The sequence below is a fragment of the Phodopus roborovskii genome, unplaced genomic scaffold, assembly GCF_943737965.1.
Source record: "Phodopus roborovskii unplaced genomic scaffold, PHOROB, whole genome shotgun sequence".
Lineage (NCBI taxonomy): Eukaryota > Metazoa > Chordata > Mammalia > Rodentia > Cricetidae > Phodopus > Phodopus roborovskii.
The window spans coordinates 23,896,687-23,915,736 of NW_026126433.1; the positions used below are offsets into that span (position 1 = coordinate 23,896,687).

The 19,050-nt window shown below is 37.4% G+C and overlaps 1 protein-coding gene across 4 annotated transcripts in view; it reads left to right on the forward strand.

Moving 5' to 3' along the window:
• Edem3 (ER degradation enhancing alpha-mannosidase like protein 3) overlaps positions 1-19,050 on the forward strand; it is a 59,462-nt gene that overhangs the window by 18,382 nt on the left and 22,030 nt on the right. For all 4 annotated transcript variants that reach the window (XM_051185964.1, XM_051185962.1, XM_051185965.1 and 1 more), the window contains exons 5-9: positions 785-897; positions 2,376-2,529; positions 7,964-8,098; positions 10,367-10,472; positions 16,977-17,074. In XM_051185964.1, coding sequence (XP_051041921.1) covers positions 785-897; positions 2,376-2,529; positions 7,964-8,098; positions 10,367-10,472; positions 16,977-17,074 — 606 coding nt within the window. The remainder of the gene's footprint in view (positions 1-784; positions 898-2,375; positions 2,530-7,963; positions 8,099-10,366; positions 10,473-16,976; positions 17,075-19,050) is intronic.

The window sequence follows — 19,050 nt, forward strand, 5'->3', positions numbered from 1 at the left end:
GTACCCACTGAGCCATCTCACAGCCCAAGAGAGCTTAGTTTCTAAGATGAGCAGGATGACTGTTTCCTTTGTTCTGACTTAGAAGCCAGATCCCAGTAGAGTGCACCTCATGTGGCTCTAGCTGTAGGCCATGGACAATATATGCATATATACAAATATTTGATGAAGAAGAACTAGATGTAGGAAAAGAAAAAGTTCCTGTTATATCTCTGTCTGTCTTCTAAGTATTAAAAAGAATCTTTTTATCTGAATTGCTTGGTTATAGAAGTTTGTATTTTGGAACATGTCATAGGCTTTCCAGGCTGGGCATTCCTAATCCAACAATCCAGAATTCATGAATATTTAAAATACTTGAAATCTGTAGTATTTTGAGTGATGCCAACATGATATTCAAAACCTAAGAATTTTAGGTTGATGAGTTTTCACTCTTACTTTGGGCTTAGAGATGTTTGGCCTGTATTGAGTCCAGTATGAATTCCTTTGATGGGTCTTCTAAAGCCCCGAAAGTTGCACTTAACTTTTCAGTTGTAGATATCACATTTTTATAATATACCTAAGGGATATATTATTTTGTATGTATTATTTTTTCTGAGTCTTAAAGTATGCTAATATTCAGGAAGACTGAGTCAGGGAAAGAATAGAAGAGAGCAAGAAAAGAGATACCATAATAGAGGGAGCCATTATAGGTTTTAAAGTATACGAATATTGATTTTAATCTCATTCTAAATATAATTTTTTTCTTGACTTGGTAGAAAAGATTTATCTCATTTTTTTCTTCTCCTAGGTATTAAACAAAACTAAGGAATTTGAAGATGCAGTGAGAAAAGTTTTAAGAGATGTTAATTTAGATAATGATGTAGTTGTGTCAGTCTTTGAAACAAACATCAGAGTTCTAGGGTAAGTATGCAACACTAAAGCTATAATACTAATGGTGGGAAAGGTTCAGTCTGGTTATTTCCTGAAGGTAGTAAAGAAGTTTCTGTTTCAAAGATAAAATTTGGGGGTGTGGTGGGCTAGAGAGATGGCTCAACAGTAAAGAGCGCTAGCTACTCTTGTAGAAGATCCAGGTGCAATTCTCGGTTCCCACATGGCCACTCACTACCAATGAAAGTCTAGTCCCAGGGGATCAGATGCCTCTGAAGGTACTATGCGCATGTGGTAGACAGACATTCATGGAGCTGAAACACCCCCAAACCTAAAGTTTTACAAAAAAGAAAAAAAAAAAATGGATACAATTTGGAATCTAGGCATGGTGGTTCAGGCTTGTGATCCTGGCTCTAAAGTTATGGCAGGAGTAAGAAGTCTTAAGACCAGTCTGGCCACACAGTAAGTCCTATGCCAGCCTGAGCTAGAGTGAGGCCCTGTGTCAATACCTTCCCCTGTGATAAAAGATAAAATTTTGGGTGTTGTGAAACAGCCATGGGGATAATCTTAGATTATGCTGCAACACACACTGTATTTGAAGAGACTCAGACCACGGGTGATCCCTGAATGAAAAGGAAGTAAAGGTTGAATGTATTTTCTGTTAGTTACATCAGAGGTTTCCAGGAGGCTCTAATGGCTAGCATTAGCCAGGAACCTCTGCAGAGAAGCCAAATGAAACTCAGTTAACAGGCGTGTTCCTCAGACAAGTCAGAAATGCCCTTGAGCGTTAAAAGTGTGAGATTATAAAATTAATTCATCCTAATGTTAGGTTAGTTTGTTTAATAGCTTTTGTAATTCTCTGTCCCATCTCCATGTCAGATGGGTTCAATTAAATGTAAGAAGTCCTTGATAGCTTCTTAAAGAGTATTAATTCTTTTAATGAGGCAAAAGGTGTTTTTAATTTATAAATGTTATAGTGAGAGTCAATTATTTTATGTTGATAAAATTAAAACTTTAAATTCATTTTATAAACATTTAGCTCATTTGTTAAAATACATGTGATATCTAGGATATTTTCTAGTTTAAGAAAATGTAAGATACTTAAGAATGTCAAGTACTTTATGATAGTTTGTATATTTTAGGGGAGGAGCATGCAGGTCAGCTTGTAGGAAGGAGTCTGTTCTCTACTTCGACTAAGTGTGTTTTGGAGTTTGAACTCTGATCTGCAGCCTTGGTAGAAAGCGCCTTTACTCTCTAGCCTTCTTTCAACCCTTAACGTTTGTTTGTTTGTTTGTTTGTTTGTTTTTGTTGTTGTTGTTCTTAATATGTTGACTATGTGGTTATAATAGTTTGTCTTAAAATGAGTAGCCAGTAAAAGAGAATGAACTTATTCTGTAGCCTTTCATTATGTTTGCAAATTGGAGGAGACAAGTGCTTACACACTTTTATGTATAGTTTGTAAATAAATGTTTAATTAAGTTGCAAGTAATGTTTTGTCTCTGTGATCCTAGGGGTCTTTTAGGTGGACACTCACTGGCGATCATGCTGAAAGAAAAAGGTGAATACATGCAGTGGTATAATGATGAACTTCTCCAAATGGCAAAGCAGCTGGGCTACAAACTCTTACCAGCTTTCAACACTACCAGTGGCCTTCCTTATCCCCGAGTAAGTCCCTCTGCACAAGTGCGACTCTGTTGACACTTCTTTATTGTTTACAGGCTGAATGCTTGTGATCAGAGGTGTTGCTCTCCTATGTGAGCCTGGAAAAAGACACCTCAAAGCTGGCAGCAAAGTTATACTGACTTGTTGGCTGACTTAGATTTGAGCGATGTGAACATTAGATTAGCGTAAGCTTTCCGCAGCTTTAGTGTGTCAGTCTAGATGGCTGTGCAGAAGGAAGAGACAGACTGCAGTGTGGGCCACAGTTGTTGGTGCTGAAGTGCTGTGAGAGTGGGAAGGTGTCACTCTCCCAGGGGAGGGCAGGAAGGAAAGCGTTCAGACATCCAGGAGCAGGCGCCATGCAGTGGGCAGTGTGATAAAGCCTAAGGAAAGCTCCACAAGGAGGGCTGTGTCTGGGTGTGACCCTCATGGCCTATAGTGAGACAGGGAGGAGGATGCAGTGTGGGTCACTTGCTGTGGGGTTCCATGTGACCCCATAGCCTGTAGTGGGGCAGACTAAGGAAGAGGAGATTACGGTGTGTGCAGAGAGCACACTGGGATGGCAGGAGACTTTAGACTTTTCATAGCTCAGCCCTTTGACATGCGTCCTCCAAAAAGCTCACACCTCCTAATCCTTCCCAGATAGTCCTGCAACTGCAGGCCAAGTATTAAAATGTGAGCCTATGGGGCTATTCTCATTAAAACCACCACTCTCCCAGACCCCAGTAAAACTACTTTCCCACCCAAGGTAGTAGATAGTGCTCTCACAACCCCTAGGGACTTTTTTATTGCATTCTTTTAGGCCTACCATCTCTACTGCCTGGCATAACTTCTCTGAGAGTGTAAACCAAGCTAGGCTCATTTTCTGTAGGTAGGAAGTTATTGTTGACTGGGTAAGTAAGTGTTCAGAAGCATGATACAGGTAGGTGTTTTTCAAACCAGAGGTAACATCTATTGATTTCTCCACCATTTTAGTGTGTCATGACTGGTACTTTTTCTTTAATGGCGGACTAGAATTAAACCCCTTATTATTTAAATTTCCAGTGTGGATATTTTTTCCTTTTTTCCTTTTGTATGTGCACATTGTATGTATGTATATTAGTATGAGCACATATGAATTTGTATGTGGGGGGGGTATAAGCATAGAGACCTGAAGTAGATGTCATCTACCTTTCTTCAGTCTTTATTTTTTTGGAGACAGGGTCTCACTGATCCTGGAGCTCATTAGTTTGTCTAGGCTAGCGTGAGCCTCAGGAATCCCCTATTTGGGTCCCACCAGTATAGGAGTTACAGGAGTATGCTGCCCCCCAAATAAGGTCCTCATGCTCTCTCCTGGGCCCCAGGTTTAGTTAGTATTTTAAATAGCTCTCTTGTGAACAGACAGTCTTACATACTTTTTATAATTTTATTTTGTTTTTTTCTTTTGAATGAATTCCTAGAAGAAAGAAGTATGGAATGCCTTTAAGACTTTGAGTGTTTATTACCAAACTGCTGTCAAAAGATACTTTTGTACTCCCCAACGTCACAGAGTGTGTGACACCAACACTGCACAGTACCATTCTTAGTATTATGAGAGGGAAATTGCAGTCATTTAAAATGAGAATTTCTTTGTTTACTAGTATAATTACATTGTTAACTGGTCATTTTTCCTTAGTTTACTAAAGTTAGATGCAAAACTATTTAAATCAGTATGTGTACATTGAATTTATTTTTAGTATGTTTAGTTTTTTATTTTCATTTATTTTCTTTTAACTTAAAATAATTAAATGTGTGAGTGTTTTGCCTATATGTATATATGTATACTACATGACTGCCTGGGGCTCACAGAGCCCAGAAGAGGGTAACAGATCCCCTGAAATTGAGACCAGACAGCTGAAGGCCACCGTGTGGGTGCTGGGCACTGAGCCTGGGTCCTCTGTGAGAGGAGCCAGTGCTCCATCTCTCCAGCCTCTGATTTTCAAGTGTGTGAGTGAGTGTGTGTGTATGTGTGAGTGTGTGTGTGTGTCTTGTCTGTCTGTCTGCCTGCCTGCCTGTCTGCCTGCCTGTCTGTCTGTCTGTCTGTGAGTATGCACATGAGTGTAATATCTATAGATGACAGAAGAAAGTATTGTATCCTGTTGAGCTAGAGTTACAGGGGTTTGTGAACCAGCCAGGGTGGGTGCTCAGAATTGACCTTGTGTTCTTGCAAGAGCTGTACAAGTGCTTACTATGTCTCTAGCCCTACTTTTTTGTTTTATATAGAGGTTTTGGAGTTTGAGGAGTCTAGCATTTCTCTCTCTGTGTATGTATGCATATACATGTTTGTGTCTTTCGGTGTATTGTGCATGTGTGTGTACAACAGAGGTGGACACTGGCTGTCTTCTGTTTTGCAGTGGCCCACACAGAAGCTCCTGATTCAGCTAGACCAGCTGGCTTATCAGCTCTAGGAACCCTGTTTCTGCCTCACTAGCACTGGGGTCACAGGTGTACACTGCTGAGCCAAGTCTTTTTACATGAGTAACAAACAGGACTGAACTCAAGCCCACATGCTTGTTCTGTAAGCAACTTACCAAGAGAGCTTTCTTCCTAGTCCTTGTGTTTGCTCTAACATGAAAGGTAGACATTAAATTGAAACAGAAGGTACTACAAGTATTAGTAAACAAAGAAACTTATTTTCTTATTCTTTGAAGTGTCAAAAAGAGTGTGACATGATTATTCTAGAAGAGGATTATCTTTTCCTCACACATACTTGTTCACCAGTTACTTCTGTTTATGGAAATGGTGTAATCACTTTCTCTTGGATATCATACATACTTGATAGAGTCTGCATTAGTAACCCTAAGCCAGAAGAATTTGTTACATAGAAATACTATTGTACGAGTTATTGGTCTTTACCCCCGTTTCTTTCTGTGGGGCCCCCTGTATGCTAGACAAGTGCCGTACCCCAGCTCCATCCCGACCTGTAATGGTCTTTAAATTTGTTTTGACAGTTTCATACATATATATAAAATGAAATTTTGTCATTTTCATACCTGTTTTCTTATCTCCTCCCCCGTCTCTTCTGCAGAAATATTTCTTTTTCTCAACAAGTAAAATTGTGTGTGTCTCGTGTGTGTGTGTGTGTGTGTGTGTGCGTGCGCGTGCACACACGTGCATGTGTGTGCATGTGCACACACGCGTGTGGTACACCAGGTTTAATTGGGGTTGCTTCTGTGAGTGTGGGTAGGAGGCTGTTTCCTGGAATGTGGGCCTGTCAACATCCCCATGATGAAATATTGACAGGCCCAGTCCTGTACCGGTGACTATAACTGCTGTGAGTTCCTGAGTGCAGTGGCTGTCATGGTCACATTAAAAACACATATATAACCCTTATCCATGTTTTTTAATACCATTTATTCAAAGTTAATTAAATCTTTAAAGCTAATTCTCAGCTAAATGTTATTATTTGGCTTTGACTTGGATTTAATTTTCTTTTTTTCTTCCTGAGACAGGGTTACTCTGTCTAGCTCTGGCTGTCCTGGAACTCACTCTGTAGACTAGGCTGGCCTTGAACTCACAGAGATCCACCTGCCTCTGCCTCCAGAATGCTGGGACTAGAGGTGTGTGCCACCAATGTCCAACTAATCTTTTCTTAACTTTTTTTTTTTTTTTTTTTTGAGAATTTCATACCTGAGTACTGTTTTCACATCATTTCTGCCTCTCCCTCTGCAGCTCCTCTAATGGCCCTCTACCCCCTCTCAAATTCATGACCTCTTAAATTATTGTTATATAGAGAGAGCCTGTTGAGTCCATTTAGTGTTGTTCATATGTGTATTTGATTAGGGCTGACCACTTGGGATTGTATAAGCTCCCTCCGCTGCTGTTAATATTCTATAGTTCTTCATTTTAGGATATGGCCTTGTGAGACTTTTCGCTTCTATGTTGGAAGGTCAGCAGATGTGTGGGTTTTGTTGAGGCAGCTGTATTTTTGAGATTTCAAGGGTCATATATGGGAGACAGTGTCTCACAGGAGACTTCCCATCCTCTGGTCTCCAGTCTTCCCAGCCCCCATTCTGTGATTTCCATGAACCTTCACTGTAGGGTTGTGTTGTAGATTTATCAGCTGGGGCTGTGACCCCACAGTCACTTGTTCTCTGCATTTTGACCAGTTGTGGTTGCTGTAATGGTCTCCCCCAGCTGCAGAGGAAGCTTCTGTGATTGGAGTGAGAGCTGTGTGTGTGTGTGTGTGTGTGTGTGTGTGTGTGTGTGTGTGTGTGTGTGTGTGTGATAAGGATGAGCACTTAGAATGCAGTTGGGAGTTATACTGGTCTAGGAAAGTGGCAGTAATAGGTTCTCCTTTAGGGCCCATGATCTGATCAGCCACCTTTCTTAATTTGCAGTTACTCCCAACCCGGGTATGTTTTATCTCCTTGGTTTTAGCATTATTTTTTTTTATCAATTCCTCAATTTTTTTGCACTTATTTGTGACTTTCCATTACTATTAATTCTCTATATTCTATCCTATTTATTCTGTTTATTTTCTATTCTATTTATTCTGTTTGGCTTTTAAGCTCCTTGAAGACAAAGATCTATTTTTTGTATCTTATTATAATATCTACTATATAGTAGATAATAAATGTTGGTCAGGGGACTGGAGGTGGGGAGTTCATGTCCTCAGTGATGGTACCCCTGGGAAGTTCCCTGTGCTCCCCTGGATAGTTCCATACTCATGTGGGCAGCCCTGGTTAAACTCAGTGAGTCACAGAACAAAAATGAAAAGATAGGATAGTGACAGATGAGATGATTCACTGCTCATAAAAGCTCCCATCATTAATCCTGACAGCCTGAGTCTGATCCCTAGGGTCCACTTGGTGGAAGGAGAGATCTGACTCCCCCAAGTTGTCTTGTGACTGTCACATGCATGATGTGGCATGCATGTGCCCCACAAACAGTAATAATGAATGCAATAAAAGAGTGATAGTGGGAAGAAGAGTTCATGGGGGGAAGGAGAATCAGGGTGGAGTGTGGTCAAAATGTATTGTATACATGTATGAAATTGTCAAGGAATATATTAATTTATAAAAACCTATAAACAAAATTTTAATCTCTTCTAAATATATACCATTACAATTACAATCAATTTTTTCTCTATGAACTATTTAACATTGTACTGGTTTCATAAATTCTCAAGCTTAGTTTCTCCTAAGGCTGAGCTACCCTTTTAACTCTAACATTGTTATAATGGTATTACACTATTACATTATCACAAAAGAAAATAAATGAGAACTTATTTACCCCTTAAATTCTGTATGCTCAGAATTTATTTTCCTAGTTGTTCATTGGAAAGCTACAGAGAGCCTCAGATTGAGTTCAGTGTTCATTCACTTCAACAATTATTTTCATAATCTGATAGTCTTGTTTGACAGTGATTGATGATTTGTCTCTTGGTAGTTATTCATGGTAACATTCTCATTGTGTGTAGATTAATTTAAAGTTTGGCATCAGAAAGCCAGAAGCCCGGACAGGAACCGAGACTGACACCTGTACAGCCTGTGCGGGCACCTTGATCCTTGAGTTTGCTGCATTGAGTCGGTTCACAGGAGCGACGATATTTGAGGTTTGCTTTCATCTGGGGTTTGGGGAGAGCTAAATTTCTGTTTGCTTCCTTTGGCTGAGAATTAGGAGTCACCATTGTAGGATTACTATTACTTTAATATACTTTTAATCAAATTTTAATGTTACAGGCCTGGAAGTCATTGTGAAGCAGCTGTATTAAATATAAGTTCGCTTTTTGTTCACAGACCATAAAATAAAATTTTAGCTTTCTTCTTAGAAGATTGTTTAACTACACTGTGCAAATTTGATGAATCCTAGGTAGCACAGATGTCCATGTATTTGTGTTTTATTTGTTAGACTTCCAAATGGTTGGTTGTATTTCTGAAACTTTCACAAATAATTTAAACTTGTAGTGAAACTTTTGTGTATAAGCCTCGATCAAGAGTCTAATGTATAAATTTATTTACTTCAAGGGGAAAGTTATTCAGTATTCAAAAAACTTATACCACCCCAGATACTTTATTGGGATCTAGCTGTCTTATTTTTAAAAACCTATGTAACTGTTTACTGTAATATAATTATCATTGGAATGCAAGAGTTACTTAATGCCCACTTTCTTAGACACATGACTTAGTTGATTTCTTGTTTAATGTCATAAGGTGGTCACATGGACAGAGCAGAAGTAGGGAACACATAGTACCATTATAGATACTGGTAAGGATGTGAACAAAGTCAGCAAGGAGATCTTGTGCTGTGCTGGTCTGGGTGTAAATGGATGCCTGTATATCTGTCTGCCTTGAGGACTGGTTTATCAGCCATGATTGATAAATATTTTAAACTTAAGTTTTAAAATACACCTTATTGTTTAGTAGTCTTCCTTCATTAAACAGTACAGGTACTTGTACATGTGTTTTAATATATATTAATTAAATATTAAATGTTTAATATATTAAATTTAATTAAATATTAAATTGTTAATATTCTGAAATACTGATGCATTTATAGGCAAAAATGAGCCTCAGTGAGCTAAGTCTGCAGTCTGGGTGAATAATAGCAGTTAGAGTCCGTGTCTTTACTCTTTCCATTATCTATTCTGTTTTTCTGCATAAATCTGTAGAAAAAAAAAAAGATGATTTAAAAAACCCTCTAGGATTCCTTTGATAGAGCATTGACTGCTGTCCAGCATTTTGAGCTGCAGTCTGTTTTTTTGAAAAATTATATGAAACCACAGCTATGCTCATTGACTCATTAGTGTCTTTCCACTATATGAGGGATCGTGACCAGTGACAGTACGACCTGCAATGCTGGAACTGTTTCTAGTTTGTCCCTGTCAGAAAAACTGTGCTGACCCTAATATATGGAGACCAATATACAAGAAATCAGAGTTCTTGTATTAGGATCCTATAATTCAATTTCAAGCTTTGGATAAATCTGTAATTTTACTGTTCCTTTTTTTTTTTTAAAGCATAAAATAGAAATAGGGAAATATAATCAGTATAGTGCTTTCTAGATTTGAAAATTCATCATTTAGTTATAGTTGTGGCTTACTTTGTTACAGTAGAATTACCACATAGCATTTGCATCAAGAATGTAGATAATTTTGCAGTCTATTCCCAAACCTACAAAGTAACAAATTAGGTTTAATGATTTTCTGCTTGCAGTACTGGGTTAAGCTCCAGCCCTAAAATTAATTTAGAATTTTAACAGTAGATATTATTTGCTATTCTATTTATAATATCTTTTTATCCAAAGCTAAGAATTTTGTAAGAAATAATTTCAATTTAATATCCAGTGGGCAAAAATAAATGAAAGAAGTGGTCATAAAATTATAATTTTATATATACATATGTATATATGTTTGTGTACAATAATATACAAATAAGTCCTCTGTAGCATAGTTGATTTGCTGATTTTTCACTAATAAAATTATGTGTCACTTAAAATAATCTGAAATTGCTTTCAAAGTTAGCATATTAACTGTGAGTTCTCTTCAAGTTTGCTAAGTAAGACTACCTTAGGAGTTTACTACTCTGCATTTAATTGGTAATAATTGTTATAACAAGTGCATTTAATTATGTCAGTTAATATAATCTGTGTATGGATATGAGCCATGCTACAAGGGTAAATACCATGGAAATTCTCCAAGTGAAGTTTCTTAATATGAAGTGACTGAAAAAAAGCCAAGGCAAGATTTTAAGAATGTAAGTGGTTATCTTAAGAATTTTAGAATTTAGAATCTTAAAGGATTCTATGAAACTTTGATTTATAGATGTTCCCCTCTTTGCCGGAGACAAAGTTCTTCATATATGCTTTTGCCTTTTAATTATAGGAATATGCAAGAAAAGCTCTTGATTTTCTCTGGGAGAAAAGACAACGAAGCAGCAATTTAGTAGGCGTGACTATCAATATTCACACTGGAGACTGGGTGCGCAAAGGTATGCAGGCTGGTCTTTAAACCCAGACTTTATGTCCTCAGCATGGTTGGTAAATACAGTGTTTTCCTCTGGAAGTAACCCAGATAGCATTGTCTCATACCTTGGTCATACAGCATTAGCAGGTGCAGGGAGAAACGAGATGCTGGAATAGATTTCTTTGAGGACTGAGGGATCAGAATAATTCATCTTACTTCTCAGTTTAGTGGATATATTTAGTAATGTTATCACAGTCTCCCCTCTCTCCTTCTCTGTGTGTGTGTTCTATCTCTAGAAATGGTGTGGAACATAGACCCTGGAGTCTTACTGTTGGAATTTAAGCTGTTTGATCTTGGGTAAATTATGCAATTTGTGTTTGTTTCTGAATCCATGTCTGTAAGGTGAAGCATTAGTACAACTTCAGAGTTACCATGAAGGTTAGTGAGTTAATTTGGAGTCCTGAGGACAGTCCTGGGTGTGCATACTGCGTACTTACTGTGAGATATCACTGAGGTGCTATTAGTCCTCCTGGTTAATAATTTGAGTTCTGAAATCTATCAAGGAAATAGTATGAACCAACAAACTACAGGAAATTTGTTTCCAAAGATAGCACTCATTTCCTGGCAATACTGGAAAACAGAATTATATGATAATAACGTAATATATTCTAAGTGTTGCAGTTTTTAAAATTAATTGCAATTAGGGAAAGAAACATAATGATGTTATGAGCAAGTAATATGTGGTATCTTAGGAAGAATATTTTATGTTTTAAAACTTCCTTTAAGACAAGCATTGAAGAATGGAAATATGCTGAAATATTCCTAAAGAAGTTATCTTTTATGTTTCTCTGTTTTCTAAAAGGCTTACCTTGTGTATAAATAAAAGTAATTACCTGTATTTAAATAAAAATTATGTAATTATCAATGTATGACAATTAAAATAAATATAATGTGTATATTTAATATTATACAAATTTCCTTTTTTGTTTTTTCCTGTATTCCTTGCCTTATCTCCCTCTTCTGTCCCCCTCCCCATTTGACCCTTCCATTTCAGCCTCCTGCCCCTCCCACTCTCTCCCGTAACTATCTACTCCACTCCCCCTTTCTAGGGTGAGCCAGTTCTATACTTAGGCTATACTGTGGCTATACGGGTTGTAGCTTGCTTATGAAAAGCTTGGCAGCTAACATTCACAAAGTGAACACAAACCATAGTTTTGTTTGATGGTTACCTCATTCAGATGATTTTTTTCATTGTGAAGAATACAATAACCAGTTATTCAAAATATACACACTGTAGTAGTCTAAAGAGTAGTGAAAGGGTCTCATGTCTGGAGAGCTCCCAGGGGCTGTGAAAGTGGAGAGGTGTTTCATAAACTTTCTTCTGAGAGCTGTCAGTGATTGCTGGCATAAAAATGCTACATAAGTAGGCTGTAGCCAAGAGCTAGCAAGATCTGCATTGATAATCTTGTAGAACCCAAAGACAGGTGGGCAGGAAGCAGTTATGGAAGTGTGCACCCACATACAAATATGCCATCATTCCCGGGTCACACGTACATTTATAATGTATATCTCTACATTGTTGAGCTTGAATGATAATTTTCTTCTCTGTGTTTTCTTTTTTATTATTAAAAACAATTTTTAAATTTAATTATATTTTGATCATATTCTTCCCCTCCCCCCAAGTTCTTCTAGATCCTTTGTCTTTCCTACCCTCCCAACTTCAACTTCATGTTCTTTCTCAAAAAACAAGCCAAAAATCCAAGACTACAACAAAAGCTAGAAAACAAAATACAACAGCACCCAAAAAGAAAGGAAAAAAAAAAAAACTGTAATCAAATAAAAGTACATTAAACTATTATTTGTTGGACAGCTACTCCTAAACATTTGAAATCTGCCCTGGAGTGGTTAATATACCCAGGCTTATCTTGTTTGTGTATAAAAAAGAATTACCTGCACTTAAATAAATAAATATAATTATTAATCTGGCAACTAAAATAAATGTAATGCTTATATTATTATTGTACAAGTTTTTCCAAGTTTTGTTTAACTGGTTCCTGAGAGAACTTACTTCATAATTCTGTAATTTTTTTCTTAACTTTTTTAAAGATCTTAAATCATCTTTAGTTTACTTTGTGTTTAAAAAATATAGTCATCCAGAATTCATTGTAATTCCTGATTCATGACATGATCATTGGTCTAGGTGCAACCATGGTAATTTTAGTAATAAATACTCTCTAAGAAGCATCCATAAGAGAAACCTCAGCCAGGTTGCATGTGCTTCTTGATTCTCTTCCCTCCCAAGTGAAGAAACCATAATTTTTATATTGATTGCTGTTTTGCTTTTCTCTTAATAAAAATTCTTATTTAAGCTTTGTTAAAGAATAATGTATGTACCTTTGACACTTTTTCACTTAATATTTTACTAAGACTTATCCTTATTGCTGTGTGACAACTTTTGAGTACTACAATAATAAAACAGCTTATGGACACTTAAGTTGTTTTCAAGGATTTTGCTAATGTGAACAAAAGAACATCCAATGTGGGTTTTGTTTGTTTGTTTGTTTGAGGGAATCAAATCCAAGTCCTCACCCTACTTAGACAGATGCTCTATGTACCATTGAGCTACATTTCCAGTCCTGTTCTCTTGTGTTAAAATCATATGCTTTTGTGTTTTTTACCATTTGCTTTTGGGTTAGATTGTGCTTTTTAAAAATTGTGAAGTTATCTTTATACTATTCATGAGTTATGTGTTATATTCTGTGTATCTTCTTCCAGTTTATGGTTTGTACTTCCCCTTTAGGTTCTTTTTAGTTTATAAGGTCACATTCCTATTTTAAGAATATTTCCTTAATATGTTAGTAATAGTTTCAAAATTTTGTTACTAAAATTGACATTTGTTTGACTATCTGAAGTTGGTTGGTGTTTGTAATATGAGACACATTTTCCTTATTTTGGAGGAATCAGCAGTGTTTTCATTTTACAATTTTTTTTTTGTGTTTGTGATTCAGTGGCCTATAATATATATATATATGGTGGTACCTACTCTGAAGTTTATTGAAGTGTTTTTATTTGTCCTAAAACATGGACAGTTTTTGAAAATGTTTCTTATGCATTTAAGAAAGAATATTTTTTTTCAAGTTTTTGTGTGTAGAGTTCTGAACATGACATTTTTCTCAGTTAATGGTTTTTGTTTTATTAGTGCATATTAATTGCACAAAATAATTTTCACATGCATATACAGGATGCCATTTACTTCATCTCTCTTATCCCATCTCCCTCTTTCCTCTTTTTATGTCCATAATAGTCTCCCTTTTTACTTTCAGGGTCCTCTTCCACTTCCTCTGCACAGCTAAAGTCCACATGTGGTAGAAAACATAGGATCCTTGTTTTCTAAACATCATGTCTCACTCACTGTTCTGCTGCTGTGAAGAGACAGCATGACTAAGGCAACTCTTGTAAAAGAAAGAATTTAATTAGGGGCTTGCTTACGGTTTATGAGGCGTAGTCCATCATCAATCACCGTGGTGGGGAGTATGGAGGCTCACAGGCAGGGGAAATAGGTGAGAGTTGCACACCCTGATCCCCAGGCAGCAGGGAAAAAGAGACAGTGGGTCTGACAAGGGCTCTAAGGCCCATCCCCGGGTGACATACTTCTTCCAAGAAGACCTACTCTAACAAGGTCACAGTCTTCTAATCTTTCTCAGATAGTACCACACCCTGATGATTAAGCATTCAAACATATGAGCCTATGGGGGCCAGTCATTCTTACTCAAACGGCCATGCAGCATAATTTAATTCTTTGTGACGGAGCATTTTCTTTACTGTTCATTCATTTTTGGACACCCAGGCTGATTCTATAGCTTGGCCATTGTGAATAATGTTGCAGCAAATATGAGCGTGTAGCTCTCTCTATTCTGTGCCAATTTTGGTTCCTTTGGATATATACCCGGGAGAGGTATAGCAGGATCATATGGTAGTCCTATTTTTAAGATCTATTTTTCTTCCTTCCTTCCTTCCTTCCTTCCTTCCTTCCTTCCTTCCTTCCTTCCTTTCTTTGTCTTCCTTCCTTTCCTTTCTCTTTCTTTTTTCTCTTTTATTTTCCTTCTTTCCCCTCCTCCCCCTCCCTCTCTTTCTCTCCCACCCCCTCCCTCCCTGCCTCCCTCCCTCCTTTTCTTCTTTGACAATTCAATTACAGTTTAAAAGAAAAATCCCAGGGCAGGCAATCTGTAAATCTTAGCAGCTGCCTGGAGGAGTTTTGAAAGGAAAGAGAAAAAGGTGTGCTGTTTTAGTTAAGCCAACATGGAGTTCAGCCTCAAGACAAGCAGCCACATGGTGGAGAGCAGAGCTTTAGAGAAAGAATGAAGCATGAAGTATTAGGGAAAGCATTCTTAAAAAGAGATAGAAGAAAAGTAACTGGAGAAAGCAAGCACACTTACACAGCTCCATGGCTGTGGTGTTGTACAGAAGGCAAGAATTCTGGAAAGGGCACATTATCTGTTAAAGGGCTAATTATTCCTCCCATCTCTTTAGCATGGCTTAAGGCAAGTCAGCTTTCATAAGGGGTGGTGCCTTCACTGGGTGATTGACCAACCCAACTGGATTAACTCTTAAGGGAGGAGACTATGCACAGGCAGCTCAGGATAGGAAACCCTGGTTTTCTGGCCAGGAAGTATCAAAAGGGAGGTCTGTCCTGTAGACTTCCCACAGGGGCGGGGCTGGAACACCTGCCCAGACACTCACCCCTCCTGTGAACAGCTTTGGAACTGGATCTCTGGGTTTTCATGGTGAACGTGGGTTTTATCTGTCTCCAGTCTCTACTGTCTACTAAACAATGTTAGGATGAAGATAATTTTCTTCTGGTCAGAAGACTGGAATCTTTAAAATTTTTAAATCCATACTGAGTTTCATAGTGGCTAGGCTAAGTTACATTTGCACTCAGTTATCAATGTAGAGAACCTACTGATTTTCTGTTTGTTTGGCTTGTCAAGGATTAAAGTAGATGATTTCTAGCAATGATTTTTCTGTCATTCCAGTTTTGCTTTATATATATTCCATTAGGCATGGTGGGTGCATTCATTTGATTGCCATGTCTTCTTAGCCTCACCCTTTGTCACACTATGTAGTGATCTCTTGATCAAGTCCTTTGTCTCCACCTTATCTTGCAGTGTTTGCCAGACACACCTTTCCCCTTTCTCCTATTTCACTTCTTGCAAGCACTTATGCTGTAGTTGTGTCATCCATAAAACTTGCACATAGATGGATTGTATTGGTTTTCATATTTTAATCTGTTGATATTTTAATGCATGTAGGCTTATACTATTTGTTGTTTCAGTATGTTGCATTTTTTTCTGTTTATTTTCATCCTTTTATTTTTGATTGATACCTGTCTCTAAAAACAGTGTGCTCTCCTATCCTTTGACTCCGATTCCTCCTCCCCAGCCCTTTTCTGGTGTATCTGTGTAGTTCTGACTGCCTGATGTTTCTGATGTTATGGTGTTTCTGTTTGCCTTTGGTCTTATTGTTTTTCTTTCCACCTCTCCCTCCTTGGTTCCCTCTCTCATTATTTACATAATGGCAAACTTCATTGAGGTATTTAGTTACTTGCACTTCGTTTATCACTTAAAATATGATCGTGTCTTAATTAACTAGTCTCTGTAAGTATGGGTTTCTTTCACATGTTCAGTCATCTGCACATGCATATATATAGCTTATACATTGTGCTCTGTATTAAAATGAATTTGGAGATGGCTCAAAGCACATGAGGCTGTGCCAGTTTATAGCATCATAATGGTGCTTGAGCATCTTTAGCTTCTGGCATCCCCAGGAGTCTTGAAACCAGTGTTGTACAGGTAACACCAGTGATTATACTTTATACAGACTATTTGCAGTAGTTTTTCCTGGGTACCAAAGTTCTTTAATATTGGAATAATGGCTTACCTGTGCATGATTCTTGGTTTAAGTTATTTTGTATCAAATTTTTAAGATGATTCTTTTGTTTTCAAACATCTTACTAAAAAAAAATGTGATATTGTTTTTATTTCTATGTCCTAATATGCAATCTGTTCTTTCTTTCTGGAAGATTATAAATATCAAAGACAAGGAAAAACTTAAAACATGTTACAACTTTAGGTATAATTTTCCTTTTTTCCTTCCAGCACTTTTTGGGCCTTTTAAATTGAAAATGTTTGCTTTTCATTGCTAACACTTTTTTTTTTTGACAGAGTTCAGTTTTTTAATTTGTATTGACTACATCATTGTTCACTTGTCCTTCATATAGCTTAGACTTACTGATAGTTTTTCTAAATAAGAAAAAATGGTAACCATAGCAACTTTTAAAAACAAAATATTTGCAGCAAGGGAGCTGTTATTTGTCTATCAGATAGAGTTGTATTCTATAGATATATAGTTTTTGTATTAAAGCTTTGCGCTGGCATGTAATTTTCATTCTGCTTTACTAGTGTCCTCATTTGTATATATGACTTCTCAGACGTGTTTAATAAAGGACCACATTTATATGTATTTCTTGTAGATAGTGGAGTTGGAGCAGGAATTGATTCATATTATGAGTATCTGTTGAAAGCCTATGTCTTGCTTGGAGATGACAGTTTTCTGGAGAGATTTAATACTGTAAGTTGATTTATTTTTCTGTTAATTTTGTAGCTAATTTCATTTGAGTTCAAGATTGATGAAAATTTAACAACCTAAATGAAGTTCTTAAAAGTTTTGTCTTTAAATGTGTTGTACTTTGTTAGCACTCTCTGATGCTGGACAAGGCAATATGTGAATAAAATACATTCCAAAAAGTTTTCTTTTCATCTTTTACCAGAAATGTCTATATCTGGCAGCATATGATCCAGGTGCATGTGGGTTTGATGTAGTCTTAATTTGAACACAGAGGACAATTACCAAAGTAAGATACAACTAGCGCTCACTTCTGGGTTCAGTTCTATTTGAGATGTTGCAAGTTTGGCCTAGTCATTGATTATACCAGCAAGCAGGGTTTGGATTGTGTGCATTCATTTCAAAAGTGGGTGTCTTAAGACTGGAGCACAAGAGCCACAGAGAAGCTTTGGTAAAGGAGGTGGTTGGTCTCATGGTTGCTTTTGTAACTGAAGCAAGCTAAGGCAAATGTAGCAAACTGATTAGGTGTGTCACTATGACCATTTCAACATAATTTACCTTTTTGTTTTTGCCCACCCATCAGTTCACCCACATTAGTATATGATATGTTTTGATAGTGTAGTTAATAGTAGGAGAGAAATCTTGGTTTACATACTGTTTGGACAACATACTGGTTGTGTGACTTTGGAGTGGGGTGAGCATCTCTGGTTGCTTTTATTACTCATCTACAAAATGGGAATACTAGTGCTTTTTTGTTTTGTTTTGTTTTCAGGTGTTTGGGGTGAGTGATTAGAACATGGCTAAACATATGACACATTGTCAATGATAGTGATTAATAAATACAAGGTGAGCCAGCAAAATAGCTTATTTAAAGTCCTATTAAATTGGGACTGGAAAGCTGTCTTAATGGTTAAGAGCACTTGCTGCTTTTGCGGAGGATCTGGGTTCAGTTCCCTGCACCCCATGGCAGCTCACAACCCCCCTTAACTCCACTTCCAGGTGATTCTATGTCTCTGGCCTTTGCAGGTACCAGGCATGCATGTGGTACACAATATGGCATGTAGGCACTCATACGCACACATAAAATAAAAATAAAGAAAAGTTTACGTCCTATTAAGTTTTTGAATACTAAAAAGTCTGTCTACATATATTATTTGCTAATAGATTTTTTTTTAAGAGGTGAATTAGATCAGGTAACTTTTTGTTGGCTCGTTAATACAACTTGTCCTGTTTTCAAAGCCAAGACATGTATAAGAGAAGCAGTTAAAATAAGGGGAAAGAAAAGGAGGTTTCAAGAACAGAAAAAGCAGAGCTGTCAGACCATGACAGTGGCAATAGTGATCATGTGTATTAGTTTTGGTAGTAGTGAATACTAGAATGTTGTGTTAGCCAAGAAGGGACCACATTTCCTAGATAAAGGAGAAAACAAAACTAAACTAAACTGTAAGATGGAAGCTGTGATTTTGTTCCAAGGGTCCCAGAGAACACTCTGGGCCACACAAACATTATAACCATGAGCTGATCACATATTAGATAGGGATGTTCAGATCTGTTTCTCTCAGAAGACCCTACCCTACCCCCACTTTTGCTGTGTATATGTGTTCATATATGCACAAGTGTTTGTGCATGTGTGTGGAGGCCAGAAGTTACGTTGAATGTTGTCTTCAGTTCCTGTTTGCCTTCATTTATTTGACACAGAAGCTCTTCAGCAAACTAGAGTTCCCCAGTTTGCCTAGACTGCCCAGGCTGGCAAGCCCTAGGGATCTCTGCCTTTACCTCCTGAGCACTGGGATTGGAGAATGCTGCTGCACCTGGCTTCCTCCTATGAGAACTCATGTTCTTATACTTTGTAGCAAACACTTTATGAGTGATGGATCTGCCCAGCCCCAGGAGGTCTCTTATTAATTGTTGTCTTTAGTATTCTGCCTTCTAAAGATAAAGGATCTTGTATGTAGCTTGGGATATCTTTGAACTCATTCCTC